The sequence below is a fragment of the Papio anubis genome, chromosome 1 (assembly GCF_008728515.1).
Source record: "Papio anubis isolate 15944 chromosome 1, Panubis1.0, whole genome shotgun sequence".
In the NCBI taxonomy this organism is placed as follows: Eukaryota; Metazoa; Chordata; class Mammalia; order Primates; family Cercopithecidae; genus Papio; species Papio anubis.
Window position 1 is genome coordinate 123,237,941 of NC_044976.1, and position 23,636 is coordinate 123,261,576.

At 42.0% G+C, this 23,636-nt stretch overlaps 2 protein-coding genes across 2 annotated transcripts; both read left to right on the plus strand.

The window, feature by feature from the left end:
• The first annotated feature begins 7,134 nt into the window (after positions 1-7,134).
• Positions 7,135-11,084, plus strand: LOC110740910 (late cornified envelope protein 2D). The gene has a single exon (XM_031652835.1). The coding sequence runs from the start codon at positions 9,082-9,084 to the stop codon at positions 9,412-9,414; it is 333 nt and encodes a 110-aa protein (XP_031508695.1). The 5' UTR covers positions 7,135-9,081; the 3' UTR covers positions 9,415-11,084.
• LOC101022264 (late cornified envelope protein 2D-like) lies at positions 11,084-20,503 on the plus strand. Its single transcript, XM_021923771.2, has one exon. It carries the CDS (start codon positions 19,946-19,948, stop codon positions 20,276-20,278), a length of 333 nt encoding a protein of 110 aa, XP_021779463.1. The 5' UTR covers positions 11,084-19,945; the 3' UTR covers positions 20,279-20,503.
• Positions 20,504-23,636: the final 3,133 nt, after the last annotated feature.

A 23,636-nucleotide genomic window follows, 5' to 3' on the forward strand; every position in this document is an offset into this window, starting at 1 on the left:
AGTGTTGTAGGGAGCTCCCTGGAGACACAAGACCTGGCTTATGGACGCCTTGGGTAGGCTCAGAGTTACTTCTGCCTGTCTCCCCACCTCTAATCGATCAATCATCCAGCTGTGGGCCAAGGACCAGGGGTCTGGATCATCTCTCAGAGGCAGAAAGAGGGTGAGACTCTGAGAAGAAGTGTGCAAGAAGAAAACGTATTTGGTGTTATGGCTGCATCTCTTTCAAAGATATCTAGAATTGGAGGGTGACAGATGATTAACTCTGAGTTGGGTTATCTGAAATATGACCCAAGTGAAGAGAGTCAACAGTAACCAGAACACATTGTGAAAAGGAGAAGGTGGATGGATTGTCACCTGGGCCAGAATACCCAGAGAGCACTTTCACCTTCACATCAAGTGAAAATTCTACCTGGTCACCCTCTTGTGTCCCCAGAGGGTCAGCCCAAGAAGAGGGAAGAGTAGAAAAGTAGTTGTGGGCCAGGATGGATTCTTGAGTGGGTGGTTATTTCAACTCGGACCCTGTGAGATTCACAGCAGTGCCCTAGAGCTGCGGCGCTGCTCTCTCACAGACTCCCAGGCTCTGTCGCTGCTGCTGCAGCAGCTCTGCAGTTAAAGTCAGCTGGCTCTGTGGTGCCTGTGCTAACTCTAGGAGCAGCTTCTCCCGGAGCAGGACCAACAGTATCTCCAGTGCTAAGAAAAACTTGAGACTGCGGGATGAGCATATTGGAAGGCTCTTGGGAGGGAGCCTGTTACTAGCTCAGTTTTCAGGATATCTCAACAGGAGTTACGCTCAGAGTGAATTCAGCAGTAGACCACATGTGTAAACCTAGAATAAGGATATTTTTCTTTTTCTAAACAATTCTCCCTCTGCTTCTAATTAATTGGCAAAACTATTAATATTCAGAAAGACATTCTCCGTGTTACCATTTCATGGTTGCTCTTTGGGCTTGCTAGGTCAGATTTCAATCCTAGTCAACTCCCATGCTGGTTGCATTGCTGCAGCTGCACACCTAATTCAGAACTCTGTACGGTAATTGTAGAATTAGGTAATTCTAAACTTTTGTACTTGTTATAAGATATGTACTCTTATAAATGTTTTATGTGTAACTCAACCAAAGGATCAATTAATTCACACAATATTGCTATTAGGTCATTACAGTTATTTTCCACACTTCATAGATGAGAAAACAGAGGCACAGACAATTTGAGAACATTTCTAAGGTTATAAAGCAAGCACCTGGTACTCAGAATCTAACTCTAGGTTATATAGCTACTTAGTCTGTGATCTGAACCAGTTCTCTGGAGTTAAACTGGAAAGGCCTGCATTAATTACCATGCATGAAATTCAAACAGCTTATGGTGAGATCTTCTCAACAAGCTAGACTTAAAGCAGCTATCCCCTAATTTTCTTGCCTGATATACTAAGGTTTCTGGGCTAGTTCCCATACTGCACAAAAGAAATCTCGATTTCTCATACCCTTCTCTTCACCCATGTCCCTCTGTCCTTTCTGAAGAATATAGTCACAATGGGCAGAGATTATATTCCTTTCATATCACGTTGTATCTCCAGAGTTTGCCACGTAGTCAACAATACTTGCTGAGTGCATGTGAGAGTGATTTTTGAATTCTGAATCTTGAACTTACTAATGGAAGACAGTCCAAGAAAATCCTCCATTTTTTTTTCTCTTTAGTGATGTTCTGTTCTTTTAATTCACCTGTTCATATCCTTCTCCCATTTACTCTCGTAAAGCTGCTTAATGTTTACCTAATTTGCTGAGTACTGGATCTTTAAAAACAGTTCCTTGCTCCAGGGAATCCCAAGGCATGGATAGGCAGTGATTGCAATTATAATATTTAATTAATGTAACCTACTCATGTAACACTACAATTTTTCTAATTCTAGTGCTTAAAATGATATAAATGCTGGATACAAACGGGCATAGGCAGTGTGGGCACTGCTGTGTGTGTGTGTGTAGTGATCATATGTAATTAACATAGTTTTATCCCATGGTGGCCTATAAATAGTGCTGTCTGGGTCATGAAAAATGATAAGTGCTGTCTTTGTTCTGATTGGGAAGTAAGTGCATAGATACTGCATAAGAGAGAGGTTACGTGGACAATGAGTTTGCCAGGGACTTGGTATGAGAGAGAGATTTAGAAAGCATAGTTATAAATAATCTGGAAGATTCATCCCACCAAACAAAATAATTGGCTATCTGGGACAGACAGATGGCCTGACATTGTGTGTATGTGTGTGTGTGTGCGTGTGTGTGTGTGTGTATGGTACTGTATCTAAGCTGTGTGTAAATTTGTTCTCAGAAACCTGTTGACATTATACTAAAGTTCTCGAAATTTTTTTTGGTTAAATTTTCTGAACTTTATTCCCAGCTGTGTGAAGTTGGGCTATTTGCTTAGCTCTAGGAGCCTTTGTTTTCTCATTAGTATAGTGGGGATATTAATACTACCTACATCACAGGATCGGTATGAGGAGTAAATGAGATAATGTGTATAAAACAAATAAGAGCTAGAACAAAACAGGTGGTCAATAAGCTTCAGTTAATATATTACATTCTGTTATTTTTATCATTTGTACAGACATGTGTGTGTATATATGTATATATACATATGGAGGCAGGGAAGGAGAACTGTATTAGTTAGGGATTTCCAGAGAAATAGAAGAGACAGAGGGAGAAATTTATTTTAGGAAATTGGCTAATGTGATGACTGTGGGGGCTGGCAAGTCTGAAATCTTGCCAGACCCCACAGTCATCGCGTGATGATTGCGGTGATCATGCAGGCCTGCAGGCTGGAAATTCAGGTAACAGTTGATGTTGCAGCCTTGAGTCTAAATTCTGCAAGGCAGTAGTCTGGAAACAGGCAGAGTTTCTATATGGCAGTGTTGATGATAATTTCTTCTTTGGAAACCTCAGTCTCAGCTATTAAAGGCTTCTGCTGATTGGATGAGGCTCACATCAGGAAAGATAATCAGCCTACTCAGTCTACTGATTAAATATGTACAAAGCAACATCTGGACTGGTGTTTCATCAACGACTGGATATCATAGAATAGCCTAGGCAAAATTAACCATCACAGAGACTGAGAGGATACATGGAAGTCATTAGAGACACGATCCAAGAGACTGCAGAGGGTCAACAGTGACCAGGACACACTAGGAACATGAAATGATGGTTTTATTTTCACTTAGGATAAAGGCAAATTTCTGGACAGACCTTTGGAAAATATTGGGAAAACAGAATCTTCCACCTGGCAACCCCAGGAGTCTCAGCAAGGCTGTGGTGTTAGGAGGACTGAAGAGAGGGAGTGCAGCATGTGACTGGGGAGGCCCTTGGCCTTTGCACTTTGGTTTCACAGAGGTATAGTCAGCACAGCACAGACAAGGCTGCTGACACTGCACAGTAGCTGGAGCTCTGGGAGCTGATGAAGCTGGAGCTGCTTCCCATGCAGGATCAGTCACACAAGAAGAACTGGAGTTGAACATGGGCTGTGCACTGGAGTGGCATTGTGGAGGGCCCTTTAAAGACATTAGCATTGCCGGTGGTGTTTTGGTAAGGTTTCTGAGTTTGAAAATGAATTGAATAATAAGTCAGATAAATTAGAGCCAACATGGGCACAATTTTGCCCTTTTAAACCTATTCATGGTGTACTGGCAGACAGTTTATAAAATACATTAGTATCTAATAGTACCTATGAAGAAACATATAACTCCAAGTTAAAAGTGTTAGAAGTGACATTTCTGAAAACAGAACTAATGCTAAATCAATGTCTATTTCTGTCTCTCATCATTTCATTTCATATCTACATACCCATTTCCTACCTACTGTATTTCATGAGCATAAAGAGGCTATCAGCTGTAAGGGGCACCCTTATTTCATGCACCATAAAAAATTTAAAAAATGTTGCAAATTCAACTATTACATGCCACCAGTCATATGTTATATGCTGATTTAAGGGCTGTTAACAAAGGTAAGAAGAGTGTATCATGGAATTGATGAATTAAGATAAGTATAAAATCCATCCTTTTTAGGTCATATAAACATGTATGTACAAACCAGACAGGCCAATTCTTGCTTTGCCCAGAATATCCCTCTGCTGTACTCCTCCCTGTCGCTGGGCCCTCTTCTCCCTTCATATTCCACACTCCCAGTGTCACTCTTTAGACTCCCATATGGTTCTGCTGAGAGCCAGTTTGATGGCTCCCAGGGGTAAACTCACCCTGGTAACCATGCAAGGAAAATGGCAGGTCCCAGATGAGGCAAAACAGATGTGGGACAGTGTTAGGACATTCTCTTATCAGCTACGCTAATACCAAGATATGAAGTGAGTCCCCCCTCTAGCAGGACCACGACACGTGAATTCTCCAGCAACTCTCTGCCTGGAATCCATGCCCCTCTGATGTCATATCAGCCAATATGACTTCAGCAAGAAGTTATTCTGGACCTGGGTTTTGAAGTCCCAATTTTCTGTGGAACCATCTCTTGTTAGGAAATTGGGGGTTAAACTTATCCAAAACTTAAGATTAAGCAAAAAAGTGATTTCTGATTAGTCTTTTAAATTTTTACTTCTTCCTAGTAAATAACAACCTTGCCTAAGGTTTATATGACTCTCTAGGTTTTTTTAAAAAATGGTGGCATGATTTTACTTAATATATTTGGTATTGATTAAGGCCCAGACACTATAAAGCTAGATTTAACTTATAGAAGATTTATAAGTTGAAAATCATTTTGTGTGCTCTAGAAAATGTAAACTAATTGTTTCATTGCCCTTGAAAACTTTAACCAGTTTTGTATCTAAATTTGCAACCTTGTTCCAGAATTTTTTTCACTGAATGTATATACTTTCGTCTTTCCTATTCTTTGAACCAGCATTACCATCATGCGGATTCTCTTATTAACGAGTGAAACAAATCTTTACTATATGCCTGCTATATATTTATATGAGTCATGCTTTTAACTTTTTGGAAATTACAATTCAATAAACCTTTATCTCCACACATACCCTTTCAGGAGTGGAAACTGTGCCAAAATCAGACACTGCCAGACAGTATTGACAAGAAGATGAAAAGGGCTACAAAGATATAGTAAAGGGAAAATTTGGGTTAGTGAATCTATTAAATAAGGTGAGATACTTCAAGGGACATGGTAAGACTTTTTATTGTACTGTGGCTAAAATAAAGTTCCAGCATTTGGTGGGGGATAATTTTCCGGAATATGTGGAGCTTAAGCTCCCAGAGAGACAATTCAAGGAGCTAGTTGGAAATACCAGCTTTCAGGAGACTGACTTTTCAGATGAGGTGAACTTCAGATGAAATGTCTGGAATCAATCCCGGGTCATTCTTCTCATGTCACCTACGTACTCATTCATGTGGTCCCGCAATCATGCCTTGATCCTGCCAACATTCACGAGACAATTAAGTGTTTGGCTGGTCCCTGAGGGAATATGCACAATGTGACATGGGGTCTCCTGGCTCAGAGGGATCACCTATGATGGTGTGAGGACTGTGGAAACAGAAGCGAGAATACATGCAGGCAGGTGTTTCTCCACTGACTTCTGAACCAATTCTCAACATTTTCTCAGATATAAAGGGACAAAGGCGACATATTAAAGAGCTGCTTATCTCCCAATTCTGGTTTCCCAGGGGATCAGATCCCATTAGTTCTTCCATCGCTTACTCAACCATTCAATCCAGATGCTCATGTATGTGCATGTTCATTTCACCTACATTTTTATATAAATACAGCATACACACATACAGTGCACGCGTGCACACACACACACACGCACACACACAAGCTTGCCTCCCCCACATCCTTACTTACAACATTGTTACAAGTATCTTTGTCAAAGAGTATGAGGAAGCTGAGGGTGATATCACCATGAAGACAGTGGAATGAACTAACATGTTCTAATCACATTGGGAAATAGTGACTCAGGAGGTTCAGTCCCCAGACGTCATCTCCTTTGGTGCCCATTTGTCTGCAGTCATCTTCAAAAAGGCCACTAAATTCTGCAGTCCTTGAGGTCATGGGCTACTTATTATTCACCTCTATATCCCTGTGTCTGGACATACGTGCTCCAAGAATGTTGTAGGCTTTCAAGGAATGCCTTTTGAATACACTGCACTGGTCACACTGTTGACTTACTTTATCCTTCAGGTAAAAGCTGTCTGAGAGCAGGAATCAGATCTGATAATAGGACTGGATAACTAGAATAGAATCCCTCCGTTAGAAACTGACAATGGGAAACTGGGCTTTCTCTGCATCCTCCCCTCCCCCTCTAAGTAGGCATTAAGTAATGTGAAGGCGCAGTCTGTTTTTCTGTTTTAATCAGAGGTGTGAATATCGATCTTTTTCAATTTTAATTTTAACATCTTTATTGAGACGTAATTCACATATTGCATAGTTCATTTGTTTAAAGTGTAAATTCAGTGGTTTTCAGTATATTCATAGAGTTGGACAATCACCACCATCATTTTAGAACATTTTCATTACTCCACAAAGAAAACCTGTATCCATTGGCAGTAATTTCCCAATTTCTCCCAACCCGCTAAAGCTCCTGGAAGATGCTGATATTTCTTAGAGGACAGGCATAAATATAAAAGGAGATACAGTGAAGAGAATCTTGTCCAGGCTCTCGTTCCTCAGATGCCCTAAGTCAGCTCTTCAGGGGGCCAGCCTGGGAGAGGCTGTAACTGGCTAAAGCCTCATCTCCTTTCTACTTTCACAGATTTGCCTACTCTACACATTTCATATAAATAACATCATACAATGTGCAGTCTTTTTTTTTTTTTTTTGAGACGGAGTCTTGCTCCGTTGCCCAGGCTGGAGTGCAGTGGCCGGATCTCAGCTCACTGCAAGCTCCGTCTCCCGGGTTTACGCCATTCTCCTGCCTCAGCCTCCCGAGTAGCTGGGACTACAGGCGCCCGCCACCTTGCTCGGCTATATTTTTGTATTTTTTAGTAGAGACGGGGTTTCACCGTATTAGCCAGGATAGTCTCGATCTCCTGACCTCGTGATCCGCCCGTCTCGGCCTCCCAAAGTGCTGGGATTACAGGCTTGAGCCACCGTGCCCGGCCGTCAATGTGCAGTCTTTTGTGACTGGCTTCTTTCACTTAGTGTAATGTTTTCAAGGTTCACCCTCAATATATCTGTTTAAAATAAATGAATAAATGAATGGGTAACTCTGTCTAGTGCAACCCAGAATCAGAACTCTGAATAACCGACCCCTGGCTGACCCTCTACTTCCTGGTAGGAAAAGAGTTCCCTCTCCATAGGAGCCCCAAGAAAAGATGTCTACTTCCTAAGAGAGGTTTCGAATAATCTAAGTTTCTGGTTGAGTTAAGCTCTTGGAGGGTAAGGGCTCTATACAGACAATTAATGACACATAAGACCTGGGCAAGTACCCAACACATGGCTTTAGTTTTTCTTTTAAACATATATTTATTAAGGGTCTATCAGGCACAAAGTGTCATACTTAGTTCTTTCTTACTTCTCACTTTATATTACAACCTGCTCAGTGAGATAGGTATATCTGGTTTATAATGGGCATTACATATGAGAAGTGATACTCATAGTGAGTATCATAATAATACTCTAGCAATTACTGATAATTGTTCCAGCAACTTCCAGAGATTACCCATTTATCACATGCAGGTTTTCTGATTCCAGTAGCAGATTCAATACAATTCCTCCGACTGAAGGAAATGTTTAGATTTTAGAGGGAATTGTTTATTCTCAATCATTCTCCTTGCTCTAGGTGACGGAATCAATTCAGATTTAACCCACTGAATCTGCTTGCCATGGTGAGCCGGAGGAAAAGCAGAAACCCAGAGGCCAGGAGGAAGGGCTGAGAGCCTAGGCAAGGGAGGGATGCCTAGAAAGAGCCAAGGCTGTAGAAGCCCCCTGGGATGGCTGGATCTACAACAGAACATGGAAAAGAAACTGCTCAGGGTGGAGGGAGTCATAATGGAACATTTCCACAAGTTCAAGGAAAGCTGTGGCTCAGAACTGATATTTCCTCAGAGGAAATGCATTAAGAAAATGCAGGGAACAGAATCTTGTCCAGGTGTGGGTCACTTGGGTACCCTAACTTAACTCGTTAGGGCTCCCACCTGGTGAAGTCTGTGACTGGCTAAAGCCTCTCTAGACCCCAGCTCCAGAGAGGAGTCCTGGAAGCTCCTGAGGCCTCTTTGGATTGCAGGGACTGGGAGGCAGAAGAATGTCAGGAATGACCCAGCACGTGCCTGGTTGTGCAAGAGCCACCTTCTGCTCTTCCCAGAGTCAAGCCTGGGCCCTATAAAAGACACATCCAGCTTCAGCACCTCATCTGCTCTGACTCCCCAGGGACGTGTCTGTGCTCCTGCGTGTGACCAGGGTGAGTGGCAACCTGGGATACCAGAGAGGTATGAGCAGGGCAGAGGGATGGGGAGGATGGAGGTAGGCTGGAGTAAGAGAGTTGTGTGCTTGTGTTCTGCCATACTGAGCAGGAATAGGACTCAGTCTGCCTTGAATCTACTGAGGCTCTGAGGCCTACTGGAGCTCATTTAGGTGGGAAAAGCTAACTGTGCACATCTTTTCCAATTTTGTGCTCAGTGACTTCACATTGGTAACTTCAAAACTGCCATGTTGGGTATATTTCCACCATGGAAACTGGCAAATACTTCAAGCCAGGCCCTTTTATCTGGAGGTTTCATTGTGAAATATTTTCCAGAGGACCCCTTGGTGTATTCTGAAACACCCAGCTGGTCCTTAGGGCTTGTATTAAGGAAATAGGTACTTCAGGGAGCTGTGAATACTGTACTCAGGCTTGTGAGGACAGAGCAATCCCAGTTTCCCTTGAAAGGAAGAAGAAGAAGCTCATTCTGTTGATTTTTAATCTATGTACTTTTATCTGGAGGAAAGATTCAAGTCGTTTCTTTCAGGTTACTGATGTGACTGTATGATCTAAATATCATTCTTCTGCTACACATGCATTGATTTTAGAGGAGGTATACTTACGACCTTTGGTTTGAAATATTTAAAGAGTTTCATTACTATCTTTTAGGTTGACTAAACTCCTGCCAGCATGTCTTGCCAGCAAAACCAGCAGCAGTGCCAGCCCCCTCCCACGTGTCCTCCTAAGTGTACCCCAAAATGTCCACCTAAGTGTCCCCCCAAATGCCCACCCCAGTGCCCAGCTCCATGCTCCCCTGCAGTCTCTTCCTGCTGTGGTCCCAGCTCTGGAGGCTGCTGTGGTCCCAGCTCTGGGGGCTGCTGCAGCTCTGGGAGTGGTGGCTGCTGCCTGAGTCACCACAGGCCCCGTCTCTTCCACCGGCGTCGGCACCAGAGCCCAGATTGCTGTGAGAGTGAACCTTCTGGGGGCTCTGGCTGCTGCCACAGCTCTGGGGGCTGCTGCTGACCTGGTCTTCAGAGGAGCTCTTGGAACTGAATGGTCAAGAACCTGCTGCAGCCTGATGGATACGCTTTCTGCTTCCTCTCATTCCATTCATTGGTGTGCAGAGACCACAAAGACTCATGGGGTTTCCCTGCAATAACTTCGTGCTTGATGGAGGACCCCAATTGCAGTTTTCTTTTCCTCCTTTATCTCATGTTATAATAAAGCTCTGATTTCTGACTCGCTAAATGTCTCGGTCATTCTATTTTCTTCTGAGATTTGTAATGTCCTCCAAAGGACAGGGCCTCAGAGATAATAAATAGAAAAAATGTGGAAGAGTTACTTAGAAAATACAAAGAATATAAGGAATATAAGAATACAAAGAATACAAGACACTGTAAGAAAGAAAAGACCTTTCCTCCAGAGAAATTTTCTTCATGAGGCAAGGAGAAGACATGAGTAGGTGATACATGAAAAGCTGCTCCGAGGAACTGATTCCCCCAAAGGCAGGGTGGATGGAGCTCCAAGAGGGTCAACTCTGGCTATGGCAGCTTTGCCTTTCTCTCCACTAAGCCAGACACATGTTCTAATTTTCTGTCTATTCCAGACGTTGGGAAGGTTGGGAAGCTCTGCAGACTTGTTCTTCTCTAGGGAGAAGAACACATTTAAATGAAGAAATACTTACCTGCTCTTAGAATCAATAGTTGGTAAAATGCTTGAAACGGATGTTGAGACCCTTCCTCCTGTTAAGTATAGTCCGTGGTCACTGAACTCCTTTTCAGGGAGGGTGAGTCTGGTGAAGATCAGCCTTTTGACTTGCTGCCTTGGATACCTGGCTTCAGTTCCTCTCAGTGTTAGATCTGAGCCCCAGGATGCTGTCCTGCCACTTGGCCCACGTGCTGGGCAGGGGAGTGATGAGTAATGGAGATAATAAATAGAAAAAACATGGAAGAGTTACTTAGAAAATACAAAGAATATAAGGAATATAAGAATACAAGACACTGTACAAAAGAAAAGACCTTTCCTCCTTCAATACTTATCTTCTTTGCCAAGCCACCCTCAGATGTGAGGGGGGAGAAGTGCCAGGATGGGTGGGGCATCTTAATTATTAATAGAGGAAGGGGAGGGAAGCAGGGACACAGCAGGGGAAATAAGGGCTAGTGTTTCTTAGGTTCAGGCTGACAGGTGTCTACATGAAGATAATGGACTCAGCAAAGATGGATTTTGACAGAGATGGAGTCTCTTATTAATATGTTTAGCTTCTTACTTACCCTTAGTGCCACTAAGACAAAAACCTGGCTGATTAACCAGTCGAGATTCTGTACTGACTGCATTTTAAATCACCCTCTGCACTGTCAGTTTATTTGACTTAATGTTCTTTATTATTTTGCCAGTCTCATTGTTAACCAATTTTCAAGTCCCTGACCAGTATTAATTTTGATCTTCCATAAATATGTACATGTGCCATTTCTACAACAATTGTAATAGGATTTTAAATTTTCTTTTCAATTTTCAAGAGCTCTTGATATATCATGGATATTAACCTTGATCTGTCTTTATTAAAATATTGAATACATCATAATTAATTGACTCTGTTTATAATAACTTTTGCCAAGGAAATATTTGTAGTTTATAAATACTCAAATATGACTTTCTTTGTTTTCATAGCTTCAGGGTTTCCTGAGTTGGTTAAGAAGTTTTCCCTTGTCCTTAGTGTTTACATGTCAGCAAACAAAACAAACAAAAAAACCCGAATAGTATAAAATGGAATTCCAAGCAAGAGACCTAAGGTTGCCTGGGGCAGGTGAAGGCTGGCCTGTGGAGGGGTGGACACCTGAATGTGCTTTCAGGGACCTCTGCCTTAAGTAAGAGCAACTCACCGGCCCTTCCCTTATCCAGTGGATCTGCTATCTGGGCCCCCATGTGCTCCTTTCGTGGTGAACATAATCCTTTCTTCATCCAAACTTCCATACACAGAATAATTTCCAATCTGACTATTGGTTTCTACTTGCATCTTATCTTATGTTTGGCATGTTTGCATGTGTGTCACAAAGTACGTTCTGCTACTATCACAGGAACTCAAAATCACAGCAATTTAAAAAGTAGAGCAGGCTATTTCCACTCACTTATGATGAAGTCAGAGGTCAGTAGTCCACGGCTGGTACGGTTGTTCCCTGGAGTCTTCAGAGATGGATACCTCTCTGTCTTGTCATTTCATTATTAGTGGTTGTTTCCTAGGAAACAGTTGGTGATCTCAGGATGCCTGATGGAGCTCTGATCTGCAACGCTGTACTTCAGGTCTGAAGAAAGAGAAAGGGTGGGTAAAAGGCCCTGACCCCAATACAGCCTTTTACCCGAGCTTTCCTAAAGCCCCAAGAACTTCCTAAATCTCACTGGCTGCTTGTATGTACAGAAGGGATACAGAAGTATAAATTTTGATATCTGGATGCAGTGTGGTTCTGGACAAAATTTAAAGATGTGAGTTAAGAATGAAGCGGAGCACGTATATCGCGCACACATCCAATCAAGTAGTTCTTGATATAGTTCGACCTGCTGAGTAAAGACAACTGGATTGCTGTGTTTCTGGAAATAGTGACACAGACTCTCTGGGTACACTTCTCTTACCTCTTAACACAACATTCAGGAACGTCCTGCCCACAGTCCTACCTTTATGGGCTCTGCTGTATGCACTGAGGCAAATCTGCATGGAAGGTTGATTAGGCAGGGGAATTCACTGCCTGCAGCTGAGGTCTGGAGTGCTGTGGGGAGCACCTTGGAGACAGGCACAAGACCTGGCTTATGGATGCCTGGCAGAGGCTCAGAGTTACTTCTGCCTGTCTCCCCACCTCTAATCCACCCATCACCCAGAAGTGGGCCAAAGATCAGGGGTCTGGATCATCTCTCAAGGGCAGGAAGAGGGTGAGGCTCTGAGAAGAAGTGTGCTGTGCAATCAGACACCATATTTGGTGTTATGACTGCATCTCTTTCAAAGGTATCTAGAGGGGGAGGGTGACAGATGATTAACTCTGGGTTATCTGAAATATGACCCAAGTGAGGAGAGTCAACAGTAACCAGAACACACTGTGAAAAGGAAAAGGTGGATGGATTGTCACCTGGGCCAGAATCCCCAGAGAGCACTTTCACCTCCACATGGAGTGAAAATTCTACCTGGTCACCCTCTTGAGTCCCCAGAGGTCAGCCCAGGAATACGGTAGAGTAGAAAAGGAGTTTTGGGCCAGGATGGATGCTTGTGTGTGTGGTTATCTCAACTCGGACCCTGTGAGATCCACAGCAGTGCCCGAGAGCTGTGGCGCTGCTCTCTCGCTGACTCTCCAGGCTCTGTTGCTGCTGCTGCAGCAGCTCTGCAGCCAAGGTCGGCGGACTGTGTTTTGCCTGTGCTAACTCCAGGAGCAGCTGCTCCCAGAGTAAGACCAAAACTACCCACAGTGCTAAGAAAAACTCGGGAGCCTGAGAGACAAGTATATTGGCCGGCTCTTGGAGGGACTCTTGCTGTCGCTGGCTCAGTTGACAGGATGTCTCAACCTGAATTCAGCTGGAAGTAAATTCAGCTGGAAAGAACACATGTGTAAACCTAGAATAAGGCTACTTTTCACTTTCTAAACAATTCTCCCTCTGCTTGTAAATAATTGACAAAATCATTAATATTCAGAAACACATTCCCCATGTTACCATTTCGTGGTTGCTCCTTGACCTTGCTAGGTGAGTTTTCAATCCTAGTCCACACCCACGCTGGTTGCATTGCTCCATCTTCACACCTAATTCAGAACTATGTACAGAAAGAGTAAAACTATGAAATTCTAAACTTTTGTACTTGTTATAAGATATGCACTCTTATAAGTGTTTTGGGTGTAACTCAACCAAAATAACAATTCACACAATATTGCTATTAGGAAATTACAGCTATTTTCCACACGTCATAGATGAAAAGACAGATGCACAGACAATTTTGGGCACATTTCTCAGGTTTTAAGGCAAGTAACTGGTTCTCAGAATCCAAATCTAGGTGATTTAACTACAGTGTGTGGTCTCAACCAGTTCTCTGGGGTTAAACTGGGAAGGCATGCACTATTTACTGCGTGTGAAATTCAAACAGCTTATGGTAAGTTTTTCTCAACAAGCTAGACTTAAAACAGCTATCCCTTCTTTTCTTGCCTGATATACTAATGTTTCTGTGTTAGTTCCCACACTGCACAAAATGAGCCTCTATTTCTCATGCCGTTATCTTCATCCACGTCCTTCCATCCTTTCTTAAGAATATAGTCACAGTGGGCAGAGATTATATTTCTTTCATATCATGTAGTATCCTCAGAGTTGGCCACATAGTCAACAATACTTGCTGGGTGTATACGAGAGTGAATTAATAAACTCTGATTATTGAATTTACTAATGGGAGACAGTCCAAGAAAATCCTCAAATTGTTTTTTCTTTAGAGATGTTCAGTTCTTCTAATTCATCTGATCATATCCTTCTCTCATTTACTCTCATAAGACCTGCTTAATAGTTACCTAAATTGCTCAGCACAGAATCCTTGGAAATAGTTCCTTGCTCCAGAGAATCCCAAGGCATAGATAAGAAGTGATTGAAATTATAATATTTAATTAATGTGTCCTATTCATCTAACACTGAAATTCTTCTAATTCCAATGATTAGAAAGATAGAAATACTGGACATAAATGGACATAGGCAGTGAGGGTGTTGGTGTGTGTGTGTAGTGATCATATGTAATTAACATAGTTTTATCCCATGATAGCCTATAAATAGTGCTGTCTGGGTCATGAAAAATGATGGGTTCTGTCTTGGTTTTGATTAAGAAGTAAGTGCATAGATATTGCATAAAAGAGAGGTACACAGACAATGAGGTTGGCAGGGAATTGGCATGGGAGAGGGATTTAGAAAGCATAGTTATAAATGATCTGGAAAATTCACCCCACCAAACAAAATAATTGACAATCTGGACTAGAAAGATGGTCTGACATTGTGTGTGTGTGTGTGTGTGTGTGTGGTAGTGTATTTATGCTGTGTGTAAACTTGTTCTCAGAAACCTGTTAACATTATGCTAAAATAATTGAAATTTTTTGGGTTAAATTTTCTGAACTTTATTCCCAGCTGTGTCAACTTGGGCTATTTGTTTAGCTCTAGGAGCCTTTGTTTTCTAGTTAGTATAGTGGGGATATTAATACTACCTACATCACAGGATTGGTATGAAGATTAAATGAGATAATGTGTATAAAACAGTTAAATATACCTAGAACAAAATAGAAGGTCAGTCAGCATCAGTTATTACTTTCTGTTATTTTTATCATTTGTACACACATGTAGGTGTATATATGTATATACACATATGGAAGTATTTGACCCAAAAGCACAACTCCACTCAACCTATACCTCAGGGGAAGACAGGGAGGTAGGTAGAACTGTATTGGCTAGGGTTATGCAGAGAAACAGAAGAGAGAGAGAAATTTATTTTAAGAAATTGACTCATGTGATGACTGTGTGGGCTGGCAAGTCCAAAGTCTTGGCTGGAAATTCAGATAACAGTTGATGTTGCAACGTTGAGTCTAAATTCTGCAGTAGTCCGGAAACAGGCAGAGTCTCTACACTGCAGTCTTGATTTCTTCTTCTTTGGGAAACCTCAGTCTCCATTATTAAAGGCTTCAGCTTATTGGATGAGGCTCACATTAGGGAAGATAACCTGCTTACTCAGTCTACTGATTAAATACTTACAGAGAAACCTGTGGATTGCCGTTTGATCAAACAGCTGGGTACCATAGCACAGCCTGGGCAAAATTAACCATCACCGAGACTGAGAGAATACATGGAGGTCACTGGAGATACGACCCAAGAGACAGAAGAGGGGCCAACTGTGACCAGGACACACTAAGAACATGAAATGATGGTTTTATTTTCACTTAGGATAAAGGCAAATTTCTGGACAGACCTTTGGAGAATATTGGGAAAACAGAAACTTCTACCTGGTAACCCCGGGAGTCTCAACAAGGGTGTGATGTTAGAAGGACTGGAGAGAGGGAATGCAGCACGCGGCTGGGGAGGCCCTTGGCCTTTGGACGTTGGTTCCACAGAGATGTAGTCAGTACAGCACAGACAAGGCTGCTGACACCGCACAGTAGCTGGAGCTCTGGGAACTGATAATTGCTGTAGCTGCTTCCCATGCAGGGGTCACACAAGAAGATTTGGAGGTGAACATGGGCTGTGCACTGGAGTGGCACTGTGGAGGGCCCTTTAAAGGCACTGGCATTGCTGGTGGTTTTTTGGCAAGGTTTCTGAGTTTCAAAATGAATTGAATAATATGTCAGATAAATTAGAGCCAGGACGAGAATAATTTTGCCCTTTTAAACCTATTCTTGGTGTGCTGGCAGACAGTTTATAAAATACATTAGTATCAAATTAGTACCTGTAAAGAAACATATAACTCCAAGTTAAAAGTGTTAGAACTGACATTCTTAGAAACAGAACTAATACTAAACAATGTCAATTCTGTCATCATCTCATTTCATATCTACGTACTCACTTCCTACCTACTGTATTTCTGAGCTTTAAGAGGCTATCAGTTGTAAGGGGCACCCTTATTTCATGCACCACAAGGAAAGAAAAAAATGCTGCAAATTCAACTATTACGTGCCACCAATCATATGGTATATACTGATTTAAGGGCTGTTAACAAACGTTAGAAGACTGTATCATGGAATTGATGAATTAAGATAAGTATAAAACTGATCCACTTTAGGTCATATAAATATGTATGTAAATACTAGACAAGCCAATTCTGGCTTTGCCCAGAACACCCCTCTGCTGTGCTCCTCCCTGTCTCTCTGTCTAGCACTAGACTCTGCTAGACAATATTGAAAAAAAGATCAAAAGTTATGGTACAGGAAAATTTTGGATTAGTCAGTCTATTAAATAAGGGGAGACAAATAAAAAGACATGGTAAGGCTTTTTCTTGTACTGTAGGTAAAATAAAGTTCCAACATTTGGTAGGGAGTGTTTTTCTGGAATATATGGCATTTAAGTTGCCAGGGAGAGAAATCAAGGAGCTACTTAGAGAGACCAGCCTACAGGAGAGTGACTTTCCAGATGTCATGAACTTCAGATGAAATGTCTGAAATCACGCCCAGGCCATTCTTCTCATGACACCTATGTACTCATTCATGTGATCCTGAAATGGTGCATTGATCCTGCAAACATTCATGAGGCAATTATGTATTTGGGTGGTCCCTGAGGGAGCATGGGCAATGTGACCCATGGGTCTCCTGGCTCAGAGAGATCACACATGATGGTGTGAAGACTGTGGAGACAGAAGCAAGAATACCTGTAGTCAGGTGTTTCTTCACCGACTTGTGAACCAATTCCTACCACTTTTTGAGATATAAAGGGGAAAAGTGAGCAAAAATGTGGGCAAAAAAGAGCTGTTTATCTCCCAGTTCTGGTTTCTCAGAGGATTGGTTTCCACTAGTCCTTCCATTGCTTATTCAACCACTCAATCCAGATGCTCAAGTATGTGCATGTTCATTTCACTTACATTTTTATATGAATACAGCATACATGCACACAGTGCACACACACACACATACACACACACAAGCTTGCCTCCCCTACTTCCTCACTTACAACATTGTTACAAATATCTTTGTCAAAGAGTATGAGGAAGCTGAGGGTGATATCACCATGAAGACAGTGGAATGAACTAACATCTTTCAATCACATTGGGAATTAGTGACTCAGGAGGTTCAGGCCCCAAACATCACTTCTTTGGTACCCAGTTTTTCTGCAGTCATCTTCAAAAAGGCCACTACATTCTGCAGTCCTTGAGGTCATGGGCTACTTATTGTTCACCTCTATATCCGTATGTTTGGACATACGTGCTCCAAGAATGTTGTAGGCTTTCAAAGAATGCCTTTTGAATACACTGCTCTAATCACACTGTGGACTTACTTTATCCTTGAGGTAAAAGCTCTCTGAGAACAGGAATCAGGTCTGAAAATAGGATTGGATAAATAGGTGAATAGAATCCCTCAGGTAGAAGCAGACAATGGGAAACTATGTTTTCTACCTATCCACCCTCCCCCACCAAGTAGGCATTAGACAGTGTGAAAGCGTGGTCTGTTTCTGTTTTAATCAGAGGTGTGAATAACTATCTTTTTCAATTCTAATTTCAATGTTTTCATTGAGACATAATTCACATATTACATAGTTCATTTATTTAAAGTGTTAATGCAGTGGTTTTCAGTATATTCATAGAGTTGGACAATCACCACCACAATTCCAGAACATTTTCATTACTCCAGAAAGAAAACCTGTATCCATTAGTTGTAATTTTCTAATTTCTCCCAGCCTGCTAAAGTACCTGGAAGCCACTGATGTTTCCTCAGAGGATGTGCATAAAAGTAAAATGAGGTACAGGGAACAGAATCTTGTTTAGGCTCTGGTTCCTCAGATGCCCTAAGTCAGCTCTTCAGGGATCCATCCTGAGAGAGGCTATAACTGGCTAAAGCCTCATCCCCTTTCTATTTCCACAGATTTGTTGACTACACATTTCATATAAACAGGATCATAAGAAATGCAGTCTTTTGTGATTGATTTATTTCAGTTAGCCTAAGGTTTTCAAAGTTCATCCTCAGTATATCTGTTTAAAATAAATGAATAAACGAATGGGTAACTTGTCTAGCGCAACCCCGAATCAGAACTCTGAACAAGTAGACCCCTTTCTGACCCTCTACTTCAGGGTAGGAAAGGAGTTCCCTCTCCACAGAAGCCACAAGAAATGATGTCCACTTCCTAAGGGAGTTTTCAAATAAACTAAGTGTCTTGCAAGGGTTCTATATGGACAATGAATGCCACATAAGACCTGGGTAAGTACTCAATACATGGCATTAGTTTTTCTTTTAAACACATATTTATTAAGTGTCTATCAGGTACACAGTGTCACACTAAGCTCTTTCTTATTTATCACTTAATATTAAAAACAGCTCAGTGAGATAGGTGTACCTGGTTTATAACGGCTATTACATATGAGACCTGATACTCATTGTGAGTATCATAGTGACACTCTAGCAATTGTTGATAATTGTTCTAGCAATTTCCAAAGATCCCTCAATTAGCATATGCAATTTTTCTGATTCCAGTACCACATTCAGTACAATTCCTCTGACTAAGAATAATGTTCTGATTTTAGAAGGAATTGTTTATTCTCAATCATACTCTGCTCTAGACCACAGAACCAATTCAGATTTAATCCACTGAATCTGCTTGCCATGGTGAGTCGGAGGAAAAGCAGAAACACAGAGCCCAGGAGGAAGGGCTGAGAACCTAGGCAAGGGAGTAGGATGCTTAGAAAGAGCCAAGGCTGTAGAAGCCCCCTGGAACGGCTGGATCTACAGCAGAACATGGAAGATAAACTGCTCAGGGTAGAGGGAGTCATAATGGAACATTTTTACAAGGTCAGGGAATGTTGTGGCTCAGAACTGATGTTTCTTCAGAGGACACGAATACAAAAGATGCAGGGAACAGGATCTCATCCAGGCACGAGTCCCTTGTGTACCCTAAGTTAACTCTTTAGGGCTCCCGCCTGGTGGAGGCTCTGACTGGCTAAAGCCTCCCCAGACCCCAGCCCCAGAGAGGAGTCCTGGAAGCTCCTGAGGCCTCTTTGGATTGCAGGGACAAGGAGGCAGAAGAATGTCAGGAATGATCCAGCACGTGCCTGGTTGTGCAAGAGCCACCTCCTGCTCTTCTCAGAGCCAAGCCTGGGCCCTATAAAAGACATATCCAGCTTCAGCACCTCATCTGCTCTGACTCCCCAGGGACGTGTCTGTGCTCCTGCGTGTGACCAGGGTGAGTGGCAACCTGGGATACCAGAGAGGTATGAGCAAGGCAGAGGGATGGGGAGGATGGAGATAGGCTGGAGAAAGAGAGTTGTGTGCTTGTGTTCTGCCATGCTGAGCAGGAATAGGACCCAGTCTGCCTCAAATCTATTGAGGCTCTGAGGCCTACTGGAGCTCATATAGGTGGGGAAAGCTAACTGTGCACATCTTTTCCAATTCTTGTTCAGTGACTTCACATGGGTAACTTCAAAACTGCCGTGTTGGGCATATTTCCACCATGGAAACTGGCTAATACTTCAAGCCAAGTCCTTTTATCTGGAGGTTTCATTGCAAAATCTTTTTCCAGAGGACACCCTGGTGTGTCCTGCAACACCCAGCTGGTCCTTAGGGCTTGTATTAAGGAAATAGGTACTTTAGGGAGCTGTGAATACTGTACTCAGGCTTGTGAGGATAGAGAAATCCCAGCTTCCCCTGAAAGGAAGAATAAGGAGCTCATTCTGTGGATTTTTAAATGTATGTGCTTTCATTTGGAGGAAAGATTCAAGTTGTTTCTTTCAGATTACTGATATGACTGTATAATCTAAATATCATTCTTCTCCCACCCATGCATTGATTTCAGAAGAGGTATAAATGATCGTTGGTTTTAAATATTTAAAGAGTTTCATTATTATGTTTTAGGCTCACTAAACTCTGCCAGGATGTCTTGCCAGCAAAACCAGCAGCAGTGCCAGCCCCCTCCCAAGTGTCCTCCTAAGTGTACCCCAAAATGTCCACCTAAGTGTCCCCCCAAATGCCCACCCCAGTGCCCAGCTCCATGTTCCCCTACAGTCTCTTCCTGCTGTGGTCCCAGCTCTGGGGGCTGCTGTGGCTCCAGCTCTGGGGGCTGCTGCAGTTCTGGGAGTGGTGGCTACTGCCTGAGCCACCACAGGCCCCGTCTCTTCCACCGGCGCCGGCACCAGAGCCCAGATTGCTGTGAGAGTGAACCTTCTGGGGGCTCTGGCTGCTGCCACAGCTCTGGGAGCTGCTGCTGACCTGGGCTAAGAAGAACTCTTTGGACAGAATGTTCAAGAACCTGCTACAACCTGATGCTTAACTCTTTCCATTTCCTCTCATTCCATTCATGGGTGGACAGGGGCCACCAAGACTCATGGGGCTTCCCTGGAAGAACTTTGCACTTGATGGAGCACCTCAATTGCAGGTCTTCTTTTCCTCCTTTACCTCATGCTATAATAAAGCTCTGATTTCTGACTCACAAATTGTCTTGGTCATTCTCTTCTCTTCTGAGATTTCAAATGTCCTCCAAAGGTCAGTGCCTCAGAGAAATTCTCTTCATGGGTCAAGGACAGGACCTGAGTAGGTGATACATGAAAAGCTGCTCCGAGGAACTAATTCCCCCAAATGCAGGGTGGATGGAGCTCCAAGAGGGTCATCTCTGGCTATGGCAGCTTTGCCTTTCTGTCCATTAAGTCAGACACATGTTCTAATTTTCTGTGTATTCCAGACATTGGGAAGGTTGGGAACCTCTGTAGACTTCTTCTTCTCCATGGAGAAGAACACATCTCTATGAAGCAAAACTTCCCTGCTGTTAGAATCAATAGTTGAATACAATGCTTGAAATGAATGTTGAGACTCTTCATTCTGCAAAGTACAGCCCATAGTCACCGAATTCCTTTTCAGGGAGAGTGACTGGTTAAAATCAGCCCTTTGACTTGCTGCCTCGGACACCTGTCTTCAATTCCTCTCAGTGTTAGATCTGAGTCCCAGGATGCTGTCCTGCCACTTGGTCTATGTGCCGGGCAGGTGAGTGATGAGTGACATAGATTTTTATTACAAAAAACATGGAGGTTCCACTTTGAAAATACAGTGAATAAATGGTACAAGATGCTGTAGGGAAGATTAGACTTTTTCTCCTTCAGTGTTTATCTTCTTTGTCCAGCCACCCTCAGATGTGAGGGGAGAGAAGTGCCAGGATGGTTGGGGGATCTTTAGTATTAATAAGAGAAGGGGAGGGAAACAGGGAAACAGCAGGAGAAATAAGGACTAGTGCTTCTTAGGTTCAGACTGACAGGTGTCCACATGAAGATAATTGATTCAGAGAAGAGAGAATCTGACAGAGACGGAGTCTGTTATTAAAATGTTCAGCTGCCTCCTCACCCTTACTTCTGCTAAGAAAAACACCTAGCTCTTTAACCAGTCTGAGATTCCATATTCTCTGCATTTTAAATTACCCTTTGCACTGAGTCACTTTATTTGATTTAATGCTGTTTATTATTTTTGCCAGTCTCATTTTTTTTTTATTTTACTTTAAGTTCTGGGATACATGTGTTGAATGTACAGGTTTGTTACATAGGTGTATATGTGCCATGGTGGTTTGCTGTACCTATGAACAAATCATCTAGGTTTTAAGCTCCGCATGCATTATGTATTTTTCCTAATGCTCTCCCTCCTCTTACCTCTAACCCTAGTATGCCCCAATGTGTGATATTCCCTGCCCTATGTCTATGTGTTCTCATTGTTCAGCTCCCACTTATTAGTGAGAACATGTGGTGTTTGGTTTTCTGTTCCTGTGTTAGTTTGCTGAGGATGATGGTTTCCAGCTTCATCCATGTCCCTGTAAAGGACATAAACTCATTCTTTTTAAAGCTGCATAGTATTCCATGGTGTATATGTGCCACATTTTCTTTATCCACTCTATCATTGATGGGCATTTGGGTTGGTTCCAAGTCTTTGCTATTGTAAACAGTGGTGCTATAAACCTACATGTGCATGTGTCTTTCTAGTAGAATGATTTATAATCCTTTGGATATATACCCATTAATGGGATTGCTGGGTCAAATAGTATTTCTGGTTCTATATACTTGAGGAATCACCACACTGTCTTCCATAATGGGTGAACTAATTTACAGTCCCACCAATGGTGTAAAAGCATTCCTATTTCTCTGCATCCTCTTGAGCATCAGTTGTTTCCAGACTTTTTAATGATCACCATTCTAACTAGCCTGAGATGGTATCTCATTGTGGTTTTGATTTGCATTTCTCTAATGATCAGTGATGATGAGTTTTTTTTAATATGTTTGTTGACCGCATAAATGTTTTCTTTTGAGAAGTGTCTGTTCATACCCTTTGCCCACTTCTTGATGGGGTTGTTTGCTTTTTTCTTGAAAATTTGTTTAAGTTCCTTGTAGATTCTGAACATTAGACCTTTGTCAGATGGATAGATTGCAAAAATTTTCTCCCATTCTGTGGGTTGCCTATTCACTCTGATGACATTATTTTTTGAAAAGATTAACAAAATACATAGGCCACTAGCCAGACTAATAAAGAAGAAGTGAGAGAAGAGTCAAATAGACACAATAAAAAGTGATAGAGCGTATATCACCACTGATAACACAGAAATACAAACTACCATCAGAGAATACTATGCAACACCTCTATGCAAATAAACTAGAAAATCTAGAAGAAATGGATAAATTCCTGGACACAGAAACTCTCCCAATACTAAACTAGGAAGAAGTCGAATCCCTGAATAGACCGATAACAAGTTCTGAAATTGAGGCAATAATTAATAGACTACCAACCAAAAAAAAAAACCCAGGACCAGACAGATTCACAGTCAAATTCTACCGGAGGTACAAAGAGGAGATGGTAGCATTCCTTCTGAAACTATTCCAAACGATAGAAAAAGAGGGAATCTTCCCTAACTCATTTTATGAGGCCAGCATCATCCTGATTTTAAAATCTGGCAGAGACACGACAAAAATAGAAAATTTCAGGCCAATATCACTGATGAACATCAATGCAAAAATCCTCAATAAAATACTGGCAAACTGATTCCAGCAGCACATCAAAAAGCTTATCCACCACATTTAAGTCAGCTTCATCCCTGGGATGCAAGGCTGGTTCAACATACAGAAATTAATAAACATAATCCATCACATAAACAGAACCAATGACAAAAACCACATGATTATCTCAATAGATGCAGAAAAGGCCTTTGATAAAATTCAACACCCCTTCATGATAAAAACTCTCAATAAGCTAGGTATTGATGGAACATATTTCAAAATAATAAGAGCAATTTATGACAATCCCATAGCCAATATCATACTGAATGGGCAAAAGTTGGAAGCATTCCCTTTGAAAATCGGCACAAGACAAGGGTGCCCTCTCTCACCACTCCTATTCAACACAGTATCGGAAGTTCTGGCCAGAACAATCAGGCAAGATAAGGAAATAAAGGGTATTCAAATAGGAAGAGAGGACATCAAATCGAATCTCTTTGCAGATGACATGACTGTATATTCAGAAAACCCTATCGTCTCAGTCCAAAAACTCTTTAAGCTGATAAACAACTTCAGCAAAGTCTCAAGATACAAAATCAATGTGCAA

Bases quoted from the DNA above. Each gene is read 5' to 3' on its own strand.
- LOC110740910 (XM_031652835.1), top strand. From the start codon at position 9,082: ATGTCTTGCCAGCAAAACCAGCAGCAGTGCCAGCCCCCTCCCACGTGT.
- LOC101022264 (XM_021923771.2), top strand. From the start codon at position 19,946: ATGTCTTGCCAGCAAAACCAGCAGCAGTGCCAGCCCCCTCCCAAGTGT.